General features: G+C 38.4%; 1 protein-coding gene across 2 annotated transcripts in view; it reads right to left on the bottom strand.

Annotated features, from left to right (window-relative positions):
• Positions 1 to 1,135: 1,135 nt before the first annotated feature.
• Positions 1,136 to 13,187, bottom strand: part of LOC139944971 (uncharacterized) — an 86,586-nt gene continuing 74,534 nt past the window's right edge. For both annotated transcript variants that reach the window (XM_071942170.1, XM_071942171.1), the window contains exons 110-124: positions 12,754 to 12,976; positions 12,374 to 12,453; positions 11,905 to 12,033; positions 11,495 to 11,645; positions 11,011 to 11,153; positions 10,502 to 10,590; positions 9,930 to 10,110; positions 9,524 to 9,694; positions 8,294 to 8,436; positions 7,264 to 7,509; positions 6,005 to 6,176; positions 5,032 to 5,254; positions 4,380 to 4,475; positions 2,617 to 3,346; positions 1,136 to 2,053 (exon numbers count right to left, since the gene is read on the bottom strand). In XM_071942170.1, the coding sequence (XP_071798271.1) occupies positions 1,979 to 2,053; positions 2,617 to 3,346; positions 4,380 to 4,475; positions 5,032 to 5,254; positions 6,005 to 6,176; positions 7,264 to 7,509; positions 8,294 to 8,436; positions 9,524 to 9,694; positions 9,930 to 10,110; positions 10,502 to 10,590; positions 11,011 to 11,153; positions 11,495 to 11,645; positions 11,905 to 12,033; positions 12,374 to 12,453; positions 12,754 to 12,976 (2,852 nt within the window). In that variant the 3' untranslated portion in view covers positions 1,136 to 1,978. The remainder of the gene's footprint in view (positions 2,054 to 2,616; positions 3,347 to 4,379; positions 4,476 to 5,031; positions 5,255 to 6,004; positions 6,177 to 7,263; positions 7,510 to 8,293; positions 8,437 to 9,523; positions 9,695 to 9,929; positions 10,111 to 10,501; positions 10,591 to 11,010; positions 11,154 to 11,494; positions 11,646 to 11,904; positions 12,034 to 12,373; positions 12,454 to 12,753; positions 12,977 to 13,187) is intronic.

Raw genomic sequence — 13,187 nt, 5'->3', positions numbered from 1 at the left:
GCAAAAGAACACGGACTTTCCTGCAGGGCACGTTTTGTACACAGCCAAATGGAAGAACAAACACAATCTTAGATTGTATTAAAACTGCGCGGTCTAATTGTTGATATGCAGAACGGAGGCACATCGCAAAACTTGGCCAGCTGTTACTTGTTTTTTAAGTCTTCAATTTCTTTGAAAATTAAGAGACAAAATGTCATTTGTTTCCACATGACCTGTTCAGTGTCTTGCCTGCCAGGAAAACTACATGGAATGGACATCCTTTTGTACAGAAGGGTTACTTGGTCTATAATTTCTCTCCATTCTGAGTAAAATATCTTTCCAATAATTTTATTTTATGAGATTAAAATCAAACAAGACGTAGAATAATTCTCCCTTATTAGTATACTTTACGCCGGAATTTATCACTCCTCCTCTCATAATGCAGAAACTGTGCATATTATATGCGCGGCGTTTAGCGTTACCAGTTATATTAAGACACGTAGGCTGGACGGAATGGTTTAGTTGCATTTTTCATTATATAAAGAATGGTCCCCATGCACTGGTCTTACAGGCGAAATCATTTCATTGGACACTTTACATGTATATGATTTCATTGGATATAAATGCAGTGACGTAATCGTTCCATGCCTGTGTTATAATTGGTCTAACGTGATGTTGTGTATCTGCTCACTTTCGATTGTCTGCTGCATTCTGAGTGTGCATTATGTTGCATCAAATTAAATGTGGTTTAATTAACCATGTGCACATATACACATGTGAATTGACTGTTAATCTTCGTGTGGAATGGTTGTGAGGTCAAAGGTTCATCTGGCAGGATCCACCAGGCGTTGATCAAGGCAGGTATAATTATGGTGTACTTCACCAGTTTTGAAACGTGACGTCAGATGATCAAGCTACACTTTGCCCCGCTTAGCATTAAAAAGTCCAAGGGCAACCTAGCAGAACAAAAGGTGTCCCCACGGGGATGTAAACAAATTTGAATATCGTGCGCCATTGCTTTATCCAATGAAACCATTGGGTTAATAAAATCAGTGCATGTCTTTATTTTGCGTATAGAGACGGGAACCAGTCTACGGAAAGATGGGTACATTTATTTGACCCCAACAAGAGGGCGCCCTACTTAATGATGTCATAAAAGGTATATTCTTGAGCTTAATCAGATTCAGAAACGTTAAAACATCTTGTTTGAACTGTAAGTCTAATTTATACGTAAATGTCTGAAAGCCCATTAGATCATACACCATCTAGGGTGTATTTAAATCATTGTCTGTGTACTTCCCAACAATTCGTACATCTAATTGACTTCCTTTTGACCTCATGCATTTGGCACACGTTTCGATATTCAAGGTTTTGTTTCATCGTTTAAGTGACATCTATTAGTGCAATGAACTCTAACCTCTGACCTTCTCTAACTGAAGCATCGGTGTGATAAAAAAACAACAAAAGTGTATTATTTTCAGAGGCACCGGCATGGTGGTTTCTTTTTCATTGGCATAACAATCTTAAATCAGACCACAACACACCAGGGAAAACATTGAATAAAAAGATTGGCCTAAAAACGAACGAGTTAAAGTTAACATAGTTAACATGTTTTACTTGTCAACCCAATGTCAACCCAAGAATTGTTTACTTTTGATAAGTCTTTTGATTTTAAGCCCAAACTTTTTAGGAGAACCAATTTTGTTTTATAGAGCAAGGTGCCCTCGAAGAATCTTAAAGCTTAAAATTGAAACATTTGATCACAAAGTGTTTTGAATTTGGGTTAACTTTGTTAACCTTTTTTTGTAGTTTTTGTATGCATCCGAATGTGTTTCTCTCCAATGTGATATATTGCTTAATTATTTTTTTGCAAGAAGTTTTATGTGAGGTTTATTAAAATAAATCTTGTGTTTTGCTTGTTGAGCAATGATTAATGTTGTTTTAAAAATCTTGATAGAAACATTTTTGAACTATCTGACCGAGAGTAATCTAAGATGAATTATTCCATATCTGTCTCTTCAATATCTTCAGGAGTCATTTCGTCTTCTTTGATGCTGACCATAGATCCAGGAAGCTGAAAAAGACAAATTTGAATAAAGAACAACTTTTAAGATTAAAGTCTGAAAGTATCAGCACAAAGTGTTGTATCTTTTTGTTCGTATCGGCTCCACATTGTCTTACACATTTCTTAAAAGTTTTTGTTTTGTTGTATTGAGGAGAACCCAAATCGACTACTCATTGAAGAAGTCGCTTCTTCGTGTGGCGGCCATGATGGAAAGCGCCACCAATCCACCTGTATTATTATGACTCGCCACGTTAAGAAACGTAGCGGTGGTAACTTGTAAGACGGTAATATATTACCGATGTGGAAGGAGATTCTGTCCCCCCGAAGATTGAGTTCCCCCCATATGGCAAACTGTGTACAAACTACTTCTAATAGCGCCCTCTGTTGAATCCTCCTCCTCAGTCCATGTTAACTTCCCATTGGGGGATCGAATCTCCGGCAGACCGAATTCTCTTGGACACCGGCTTAAAACATGACTACTACCCATTCAAGCCTAACCTAGAAACAGCAGTGGGTAGTCGAATCAGGTGCGAGGATAATTCTAGAGAAACATCTCCTCCCTCTTTTCATACCTGAATCGGAGAGCCAGCTGTCTCCTCTTTCGATGAGATTGGACCATCTCTCGAGGAAGACCCGAACCAACCCCCTGTGCCTGTGACCTTATCATCAGCAACCTGTTCCGGTCTTCCCCAACGGCATGTGACGCTGTTCCACTCCATCATCTCCACGGCGTTGACTTCATCTCCGGGGCCGCCACCCTTCGGCATTGTGGTGTCCGCCCATTTCTCAGCGTGGACTGGGCTCTCGTTAGAGGGCCCTGCTTCGGGCTTGGAGTCGGGAGTTTCAACATCATCATGTACGGGGTATTCTGCTTCTGCATCAGTCAACGGTGCAACTCCTACGGAGTTTGATCGGCCGAAACGAGAGCTGGATCTTCCGGACTTGGAGCCAGGAGTTTCAACATCATCATGTACGGGGTATTCTGCTTCTGCATCAGTCAACGGTGCAACTCCTACGGAGTTTGATCGGCCGTTACGAGAGCGGGGTCTTCCAGACTTGTACTCATCGGACCTCATGGATGCCGAGGAGCCCAGTGGTGACCCCTGTGACTGGGCAGTGCTTGGGGAGACGGTAGAGGGACCCGGAGGAGCAGAAAAGGGTCCATCTTGAGACAGCACCACCGGTGGAGAAGCATCGATGTCATCATCACGTTGAAAGGCTGGATTCTCGAAATTGTAAGACTCGCTTCTCCGTGTCTGTACAAGTTGCTCTTCATTTTCTTGGCTGGGATGAACGCGGGACCTATTACAAAAAAAAAAATAATAAATAATAAATATGAACAATAATTAAAGTTATTATAAAGCGCATTTCCAATAACCTTCTCAATGCGCTTTACATTAGTGCCCTGCAGCCGATTTCACGAAACGCTAGGATCAATCCTAACTCGAGTTAGGACGAGTAACCCGTCCTAAAACTCGAGTTAGGACGAGTAACCCGTCCTAACTTAGGATGGGATCAATGCGTCCTACGTATAAGGATACGGAACTGAACCCGTCCTAAGTCCTAAGATTAATCCTAAGTTAGGAAGAGTTTGGTGACATCGACGGCTGGTCATTGGGCAGATAACATTGCTTTTATCTTTCTCACCTCCCTGGGGAGAATACAGCTTAGGCAACCGTAGCGCTCCAAATTTTTTATAAACAATATGAACCTCTACCCTCGCAGGTACCCATTTATACCCCTGGGTGAAGAGAAGCAATTAAGTATCATGCTCAAGGACACGTGTCACGACCGGGATTCGAACCCACACTCCAAGACTTAACCAGCAGAACTTAAGTTTGATGCTCTTAAACTACTCGGCCAACGCACCCCAATATGCAAACACTTTCAAAGTGGTGTTTTATACACATGGCGCTTCGAATACATTACACGATGTTTTCTATAGGATGCTTGAGCTCTTTTGGGTCATTTAATCAGGGCCCAATTTCATAGAGCTGCTAAGCACAAAAATTTGCTTAGCATGAAATTTCTTCCTTGATAAAAAACAGGAATGCCAACCAAACATTTCCACGTGATTTTCAGGATAAGCAAACAACAGCTAAATACCAGTAACAAGCATTACAAATAAATGGAAATTTTGATTGGTAATCCTGTTTTTATCAAGGAAGAAATTTCATGCTAAGCAAATTTTTGTGCTTATCAGCTTTATTAAAATTGGGCCCAGTTGTGTATCACACTGTTTTGTAATACGTAACTTTTATGCAAACATGCTTAGGCAAAGTTATTTATTGAATAATGTGCCGAAACAGTTCATGCATTGTGTGGTTTCACTTACTTTTTAGAATAGCCCTTTTTGTAGAAGACGAAAAGAACCAAAGTGATCAGAAATAATCCAAACACAGTGCAGGTAACGCCGATCACAATCTTTACTCTTCAAGAAGAAAAAACAAGAATCAAAAAGGTAAAGTGACAATTTTTCAGGTTAAAAGGTTTTTTTATATATTTTTTTAGAATTTTTAAAAAACGCAATTTTGTTTTGTGTCTTTTCAGCAAAATATTGTCATTTAAATTTCTCATGCGATGTTATTTATAAAGGGGGAAATAATGACTAAGAAAAAAAAATAATAATAAGTAAAGTAAAAAACAAATCCATCCCTACACATTCAACGCTTCTGCATCATTAAGTTCAAAGTACACTTTTGTGTATAGTTCCTTTGCAATACAGTCAGTTTGTGTATAGCTTTTTATTCAGTAGTTTAAGTAGAGTAGGGCTAATATTTTCTGCGCCCTTTATAGCAGTTAAAATGTTTTTTGTTTAATATTAAGTATGATATAGGGACACACACCCTGTGTCTCTCTTTACTAAACTAGCTTGATTTTCAGAGGTATCAACAACGTGATCTTATTTTTTTTTATTCATCTACTGCGATATTTTGTCAACTTAAATGGAAACACAAAAACTGAGCTATATCTAAATGAACTCTGACCTCCAATCAAGCCCTTTACACATCGGGTCGGACAACGGGCATGCGCACTCGAATCCATTGAAGAGATCGTAGCAGACAAACGGGAATTCACATGGTGCAGATGTACATTCGTCATAGTCAATTTCACAGAAGTCACCAACCCATCCCGATTCACAGATGCAGAAATAAGAATCAAAACTAGAACTGCGAGTTGGAGAAGTGCAGTCTGGATCATCAGCAGGTCCTGAGGGAGAGAGATACGAATGTCTTCAAACCTGGCCAAATGCTCTCTTGATCTTCATTTAAAGCCATTGGACACTTTCGGTAAACAGTACTGTCCAAAGGCCCACACTTCGTGTATCACAACTGATATAAAAAATAACAAACCTGTGAAAATTTAGGCTCAATCGGTCATCGGAGTCGGGAGAAAAAAACGGGGAAAACCCACCCTTGTTTCCGAGCGTTTCGCCATGTCATGACATGTATTTAAAATAAATACGTAATTCTCGACAACGAGAATTGATAATTGTTTTAATGTTTTCTCGAAAAGTAAAGCATTTCATGGAATAATATTTCAAGAGAAGTCTTTCACCCTACCTTCTGTAAACCCTGTAAGTTATTTGTAAATCTGTGATTTTTTTTTCTTCTTTCTGTGCAAAAGTGTATAATGGCTTTAAAACAACTCTCAATTTTCAGAAGATTTTGAAAGTAACTAGGCCTGAAAATACCATGTGTTGTTGTCAATGGAACCCCCACGCTAAGTCCTGTGTATTGCTATCCCTCTGAAATTGCATCCGTCATCATACCTATCTTATATATACTTGTTTATGCTTATGTTAGTCCATTTGTGTTGTTGTTTGTCTGGGCACGCCTACAAGCTTTGGCATTTCTGGTTTTGCCCCCATTTCCAATTTCCCTCAAAACTGTTCTTTGTTGTTGTTATTTTGATTATCTGTTGGAACGGGAATTGACGTGAAATGAATCAAATAAATACCTCCGCAAACTCCCTCATTGATGCAAGGATTCACCAAGACTGCAATCTCTATCGTCAGTAGTTGAGACACCGCGCCTGATTTATCCTCACTCAAAACTAGGACAATGTCCTTTCCATGGAGATTGTGATTAGGGGTGTAGCTAAACGTAGATGATACCCAACTCATCATCTCCTGAAATCCAAACCAAATCCAAACTTTATTTAGATTAGATTAGATTGGCAGTCAAGACGATTGAATCTTAAAAGGTATCGTTGGGTACATTTTGTAGGACAAAATTACATTAAACTTACACGGATTGAAGATAATGAAGGCTTCCGTTAAAAAATTACTTGCTGAGGTGTCACGTAAATAACGTTCGTCTCAGGAGACGAACATTTTATTTTAGCATGTACAACGTAACTGGTTAATATATACTAAAAAAATACTCTTGATTTTGTCCTTTGTGTTTCCATCTTCTTGCTTGTGGTCAAGCCAGTCCCTTCCCTTCATCCCCCTTTTGTCCCCCTATTCATTGTTTACCCCTGCTTTTTTATGTATGCTTTCTAACCACATTCATGTATTTCCACTTCACTGCTTATGTTTCACTTAGTTACCTGTTCATGTTGGTTGTGTTGTCATGTAGCCTTCGAGAAAGACTCTGCTAGGGTTGAAACGTCAGGCCATTAACTATTTTGTTTTAAAGTAACACCGTAGCCTAAACGCGACTCTGAAAGCATCATTCAGTGATTTTCACATCCCCCCCTCAAAAAAAAACCAAAAAAAAAACCCACCCATGACGACTATGAAGCGGAAACTTTTACAGATAAATTATATTCTAGTCATCTTTGTTCACAGTGAGTAGGATTCATGTCATGGCCAAAGACAAAAGGTATCACAACCCTTTAGCTTCCAGGGGGGATTTACTTGAGGCATTCTCAACTCAATGATAACCCAACACCATATATAGTAACTTTGTCTGTTTATGACTCTGTTTATGGTATTAATAGTGTATGTACAACATAATCAGTTTACAAGTGCAGTCTCCTATCATTAATGCAGCTAAATTTGAAAGGGTTTAGGGCTGTTAACTTTATTCTCCAAAGGAAACTTCAAGAAATATATAGAGTAGTTTTTAGTTTGAACATTGGAACCGGGCAAACGCATATTCTCTGGCATATTTTGTCAGTCACTATGTGCACATATACAAGCTGTAATTGTTGTATTGCTGTTTTAACATAAGATTTATTTAAGATTGCTAAAACAAATTAAAAATTCTCACCGCTTCTTGAGGTGTTTCCAACCCACACGGTAGTACATTCTCTTGACTTGTGATATTACGAGGAAGTTGAGTGCAGTTCTGTCTCTGCGGGATTGATCTAACCTCATCTCTCATAGTAAGGACACCATACGTTGGTGGTTGAATAAGAAGCGTCAAGTTATCATTGGTGTCAACGTCATAGGCACCTATCATGACCTCCAGGTCTTTGTAGGCAATGTTGGCTCCTGTGTTCTGCTCTACTGTTAGCTGCCATACAAATATGTAAAGTGTAGGTGATTGATGGGAAGGTATACCAGGCTTTGATTTGAATATCAGCTTGTATAAAATTAATATAAAAGGTGTCAACCACAGCATGACAAATTAATAGTATTGTCTTCAACACTTTCATGTGCTAAATTGTGATTTTATGCATTTTTCTTTTACCCTATTTACCCATGTGTGTTAATCAGTGAAGTGCGCATTTTTAGGTGAGCGTGGCATCAGTCGCCGCGTGTGACGCGCGTGCAAGGGGTTAATTCATTCATTCATTGATGATTATATTCGTTCATACACAACAATTCCATGGCTGCCAAATGCGGGATTGCGGGTTTTGTGTACAGCAAGGCAAAAGATAAAAAGGGAAACTATCCGAAAATGCAGAATATAGGAGCACACACACAAATCAGAAAATATAAGAAATATACATGAAACATAACAACAAATTCACATAACGAAAATGTTAAAACTGTTGGATACACTATATTTTAATGAAATGAATAGCTCGAGTTTCGTTGTGTAATTTGGTTTGCGGTAACACCTCGTGTAAATCTACTTGTTGGGTAGATTATGTTCCTCGTTGTTGTTTGTGATTTGACACTTCTCCTGGTGGGACATCTTTGGCTTGCAGTTACACCATTCGTCTTTATTTTATTATATTATGTGCTTTGATGGTTTTGAAAAGAACCAGTAACGTACAAACGTTAAGTTTAAATCTGCTCTGACTGTCCATAGGAAAAACATGCATTATTTAATGCCTGTCAAATCTACTTACTGTTGCTTCCCGTCCATTACCAGCAAATTCTCCCTTCAGAGCGACATAAGAGAATGGATTGTCATTGACTGGGTTGACCTCCATTGAGATATTAACAACAGTAGTCAGAGGTTCGATCTCAACCAATGTCTGTATCTCTCTCACTAGGAACAGAAAAGGAAAAAATTGTAAAGAAAGACTTAATCAAATAGACCTTATGCACCTGACGTCATTTCAGTAGGGCGCCCTCAATTGTTTCTTCACCGTTTTTCCTCTTAGATGGCGGCTGTATGACGTCAATGCATAAGGTCTATAGCAAATGTTTTGTTATCCAAAAAATGCATGCAGATTACCAATGAGTTCGAAGAATTCATGTAAAAACGTCATTACGAGAACACTACCTTTTTAAAATTATGATTAGTTTTAATCTGAGACGAGAAGAATTACCTTTGTTGAAGTGAATTCTATACACAAACATTTTTTATTTATTTTATTTTTTATTTTTACAATTTTGTCTAAATAGCAAAATCACATCCACTTGTATCAGCATAAATGCCGTTTGAAGCTTTGCATGGTGTGGAGAATAAGATTAACTATTTAGTTACTCTTGTATTAGCATGATAAATCTTAAAAAAAAACCTTTAACTTGATGTCACACGACTCAAGCACTGCCCTTATTAAAGCCATTGGACACTTTCGGTTATATATAAAATAACAAACCTGTGAAAATTTAGTCTCAATCGATTATCGGAGTCGGGAAAAAATAACAGGAAAACCCACCCTTGTTTCCCCACGTTTCGCCGTTTCATGACACGTGTTTAAAATAAATCCGTAATTCTTGCTATCGAGAATTGATATTGTTTGAATGTTTTCTCAAAAAGTAAAGCATTTCATGGAATAAGATTTCAAGATAAGTCTATCACTATTACCTTCTGTAAGCCCTGTAAATTATTTGTAAATCTGTGAACTTTTAATTTTTTTTTCTGTACCGAAAGTGTATACGGGCTTTAACGAACAGCAATAAAGATGCACCCCACATAAATAAATTCAGACAGCATACAGTGCAAAATGTCCTTATTAGAGCTGTCCGTGGCGCGTGTACACATGTGCAATGTTTGACCTCATCAGCAATGGCGGCACGGCTACGGCTACGGCTAGATTTCCGCGTCATCATGTGATGAGGTATATGACGTCCTTAGCTACACCTTTAGCAACAGCCGTAGCCGCCAGTTTGGAGCCTGCCATACTTACGAATAAGTTGGAAAGTGAAACTGCCATGGCAGTCAGGACATGGTGTAAAAGAGAAGACACCATCCTCAGTGATGGTTGCTGATCCTAGTGTCGTTTCATTATCAAGACCCAGCTCAAAGACCAAGACATCATCGTCAGGGTCTGAAGCCTCAAAAGAGTATTCCAGTGTGCCTGAAAAACAAATATAAAAATGTGTGATAACATTGATCAGGGTGACTGCAACAAAAGGATATGAATTGATAATCTTCGGCTGAATGTACTTTTCAAACTTACTGCTTCATATAACTTACATATCTCGTTGTTTGATTTCTATTTCCATTTTTTTTGCAAGTGATTGTCTTCGTTGTAAAATTATAAAAGTGTTTATCATTTTGTGAAATTGGGAAAGGATGTATCATCACTCTACCTTCATCTTCATCCATTGTGAAGATGCCCACGGGATTTGTGATTTCTGGCGGGTCGTTTGGGATGGTATTGAGTACATCCGCCAATGCAAACTCAGTCTCATGGCTAAAGAAAGAAGGTTCCTCTGTAGCGCGGCGTTGACGATTCCCTGCTGCCGAGGTCCTTTCTCTAGTTGCACATACCTGGTACGAAATCATCCACCCAAAGTTATTACAAAAAAATTGCTGCATTTCTCTTTGAACTTACATAAACGCAGACAAGCTCTACACAAAGTCATTTAGCCCTACTACACGAAGTGATTAAAAACACTACATTTTTTAAAAACAAGGTAAAACCGTTTTTTTTCCCTTCCACTTTCAGAAAGGAAACAGATTTTTTGACGAACAAATTGAGACTGTACGATGTTCATGTCCCAGCGTGATGTTCAATCAATAAATGAAACTGATTGTTATCCGAGCAGTATTTCATGGAGTCATTTTTGTGCAATTGGGTACCGGTATACATCACTTCTTCAACTGAATCACTTCTTCAACTGAATCTCTTTTAACTTGCTATTTAGAAGAAATGGCGTACCTCCACACTGAGCAGACTGTCTCCCTCGTTGTACGTCAGCCGATCCACATCACTGCATGTTTTAGCGACATCTCGCCACTCAGAATTATCTGAAACAAATAGAGGCGTTACTCTAAGCTTCATTGCGTCTACTTTTAAGGTCTTTAGTGCAATTTGTATATTGGACTTCGTGAAGCTGCTTTTGCATATTTTTGAGCTCCTGATAAGCGGGGTTTATTGATCAAGAGTGGTCTTCAAAGTATTTGTTTGGCAAAGTAAAACATAAATCTTTTGAAATTGTCATTAATGACCTTATAGTTCTGATCATACGACAATTTAATCTCTACTTAAATAAAAATTAGGCTGTTGATGCAATTTATTTACTCTGACTGTTCCACTGTGTCTTACTATGACACTTATATTTTTCACTCATTATCTAGTATTGGCCAGTTCCCCTTTAAGTGATATTTAAAGTACATTTCGGCATTTTGTAATTTTGACCTAAAACTTTCAACGATAGTCAACGTTACCACTGTCCCAATAAACCAGTCTTGGCTTGGCCTCTGTCCAATTTCCTGGTGTGTTGAGAGTGAGGTTGATTATCATTGGACCTTGGAGCTCAGTCTGCCCCAGGCTGGTCACGTAGAAGAGAGGCTCATACACAAAACGTATCCTGAAAATGGAAGAATTTAAACAATCTGCCATAAAAAATTTAAAAAAAGTTTCACTAGTAAGAAACTGTAAATAAGTATTAAGTTTGCGGGTACAACCATGTGTACATGTCTTTTTGTGGGAGTGTTGGCTCTGAGAAGAGCCGGTTTGGTCTCGACGTTTCGAATAGTATACTCTGCTTCTCTTCAGGAGAAAGTTTACTTCTTATAATGACAGGAATATATCTTTATTTCAATTACCAAAAAACACTACTTTAATTTACCATCACATGTAATAATTTTTTTTAAGTTACTGTATTTTTTTCTCAACAAGCAAAGACAAGATTAGAAGACCAATATATACCTTCTTCGTAGAATCCTTGATGTCTTCTGTATGGTGTCCAGGGGATTACTGATGTAGGAGACATAATCTGGATTAGCATCAGATGTAAAATCCTCATTGGTTTTATTCCCATCCAGCAGACCAAGGATTAACGAACCACCTTCCTGGAGACCTGTGACGCATTAGTAAAGGAGGGTTGGATATGTAAGAAACATAAACATAAAATGAGATTAATAATGCTCTGCTTTGTGTCTATAACAACAGATGGGAAGAAGTTACGTTTATCTTCAATTAAAGAGATATTTTATGGCTTTTGCTGGCTCATCTGATATCCCGTACTTTTACCCTTATAAGGCATGTTTCTTACTATTTCGTATTTTTGTTTAAAGTTTCGTTTTGTTTTGTGCTTCACAACATTTTCCCCGACTCACCGCCTGTTGTAGCAATGGCGAACTCAAAATTGTTGTCTAGCGCCCTCCTTCGTCGTCTTCTGTTACTCTGTGGAGATGCCAGAGCGAGATCTGTACCGTTTGCTGACGTCATCATCATGTCATCCTCTCCTGTGAAATATCAAGTGAAGAAAAGGAGATTTTTTTTAAGAATTGGGAACGCAAGGTTATACATGGCAGATTAGGTATATGGACCTATTATAATGTGCACAAAACAATCTAAGTTTGCATACAAACTTAATCTTTTGGATTTGAATACATGTAGTTTTCACAAGGATAAATTTTCAGAATGCTTCAATCATCTGTTTAGACCATTAGATTAAGAAGTGCGCCCCCAAACACAGTTATTTACGTGTGAGACAATCTGCCTGCCAATCGCTCCCAGTGGGTCTCATGTATGCCTACATACATTTTTTCCGTGGCTACCCGAAGGGTTAAAAGAGCAACTCACCTAAAACAGTGGTCGTTCCTGCTGGCAGTGTTCGACAAAGTAGAGCAGGGTTACACATCTTCATCCAAGAGTACAGACATCTACACAAAACAGCAAAAGAAAAACATGATTGTTTACAAATATAACAGCAAAACATCTACAAAATTGCTGAAGAGTTGATAAACAGTTAACAAGCAATTCATATTTAGGTAATATGTCAAGATGCATATAATTACTATAACAATGTAGTTTACCCAAATATAAAACTGGAGTTTCTATTCTGCCTGCATTGCTTCTTATTGTATGAATGGCAAATGAGTAACAGCAAAAGTGGCTTTGAATTAAGTATAAGACATCCCTGACTCTTTGACTAGTTTGACTGCTTATTTGAGCTGACTTACTTCCCAGGTTCCATGTTAAATTTCGCATCTTGCTGACTTGTCATCTCATCACTGTCTTCTCGATTAGCTTGGAAGTCAGTGAGGTTGAACACCTCCTGTCTGTCATCAGCCGTAACAATAATCATCCCGTCTCTTATAGCCACCGAACCTGATGCATTGGTACCTACCACCATACAGGGGACGATGTCATCCAGTAACTCTGCTGAGCTGCTTACACAGTACTCTGTCAAATAAAATGATTTGGTTACATTTTGTTCCAAAATTCTTTTTGTTTTTGAAAGTACAATAATAATTCAATGTTGACTCCCCAAAAACCCTGAATAGCAATTCATGTTTGTCTATACTGCTGTTAACATTAGATTGGTGCTGGCTGTTTCTTTTATAAACACCATCATATTAATATTCTATAAGCCTACAACCCCGACCATTTCTCG

The sequence above is a fragment of the Asterias amurensis genome, chromosome 12 (assembly GCF_032118995.1).
Source record: "Asterias amurensis chromosome 12, ASM3211899v1".
In the NCBI taxonomy this organism is placed as follows: Eukaryota; Metazoa; Echinodermata; class Asteroidea; order Forcipulatida; family Asteriidae; genus Asterias; species Asterias amurensis.
This window is presented reverse-complemented; position numbering and strand designations above follow the sequence as displayed.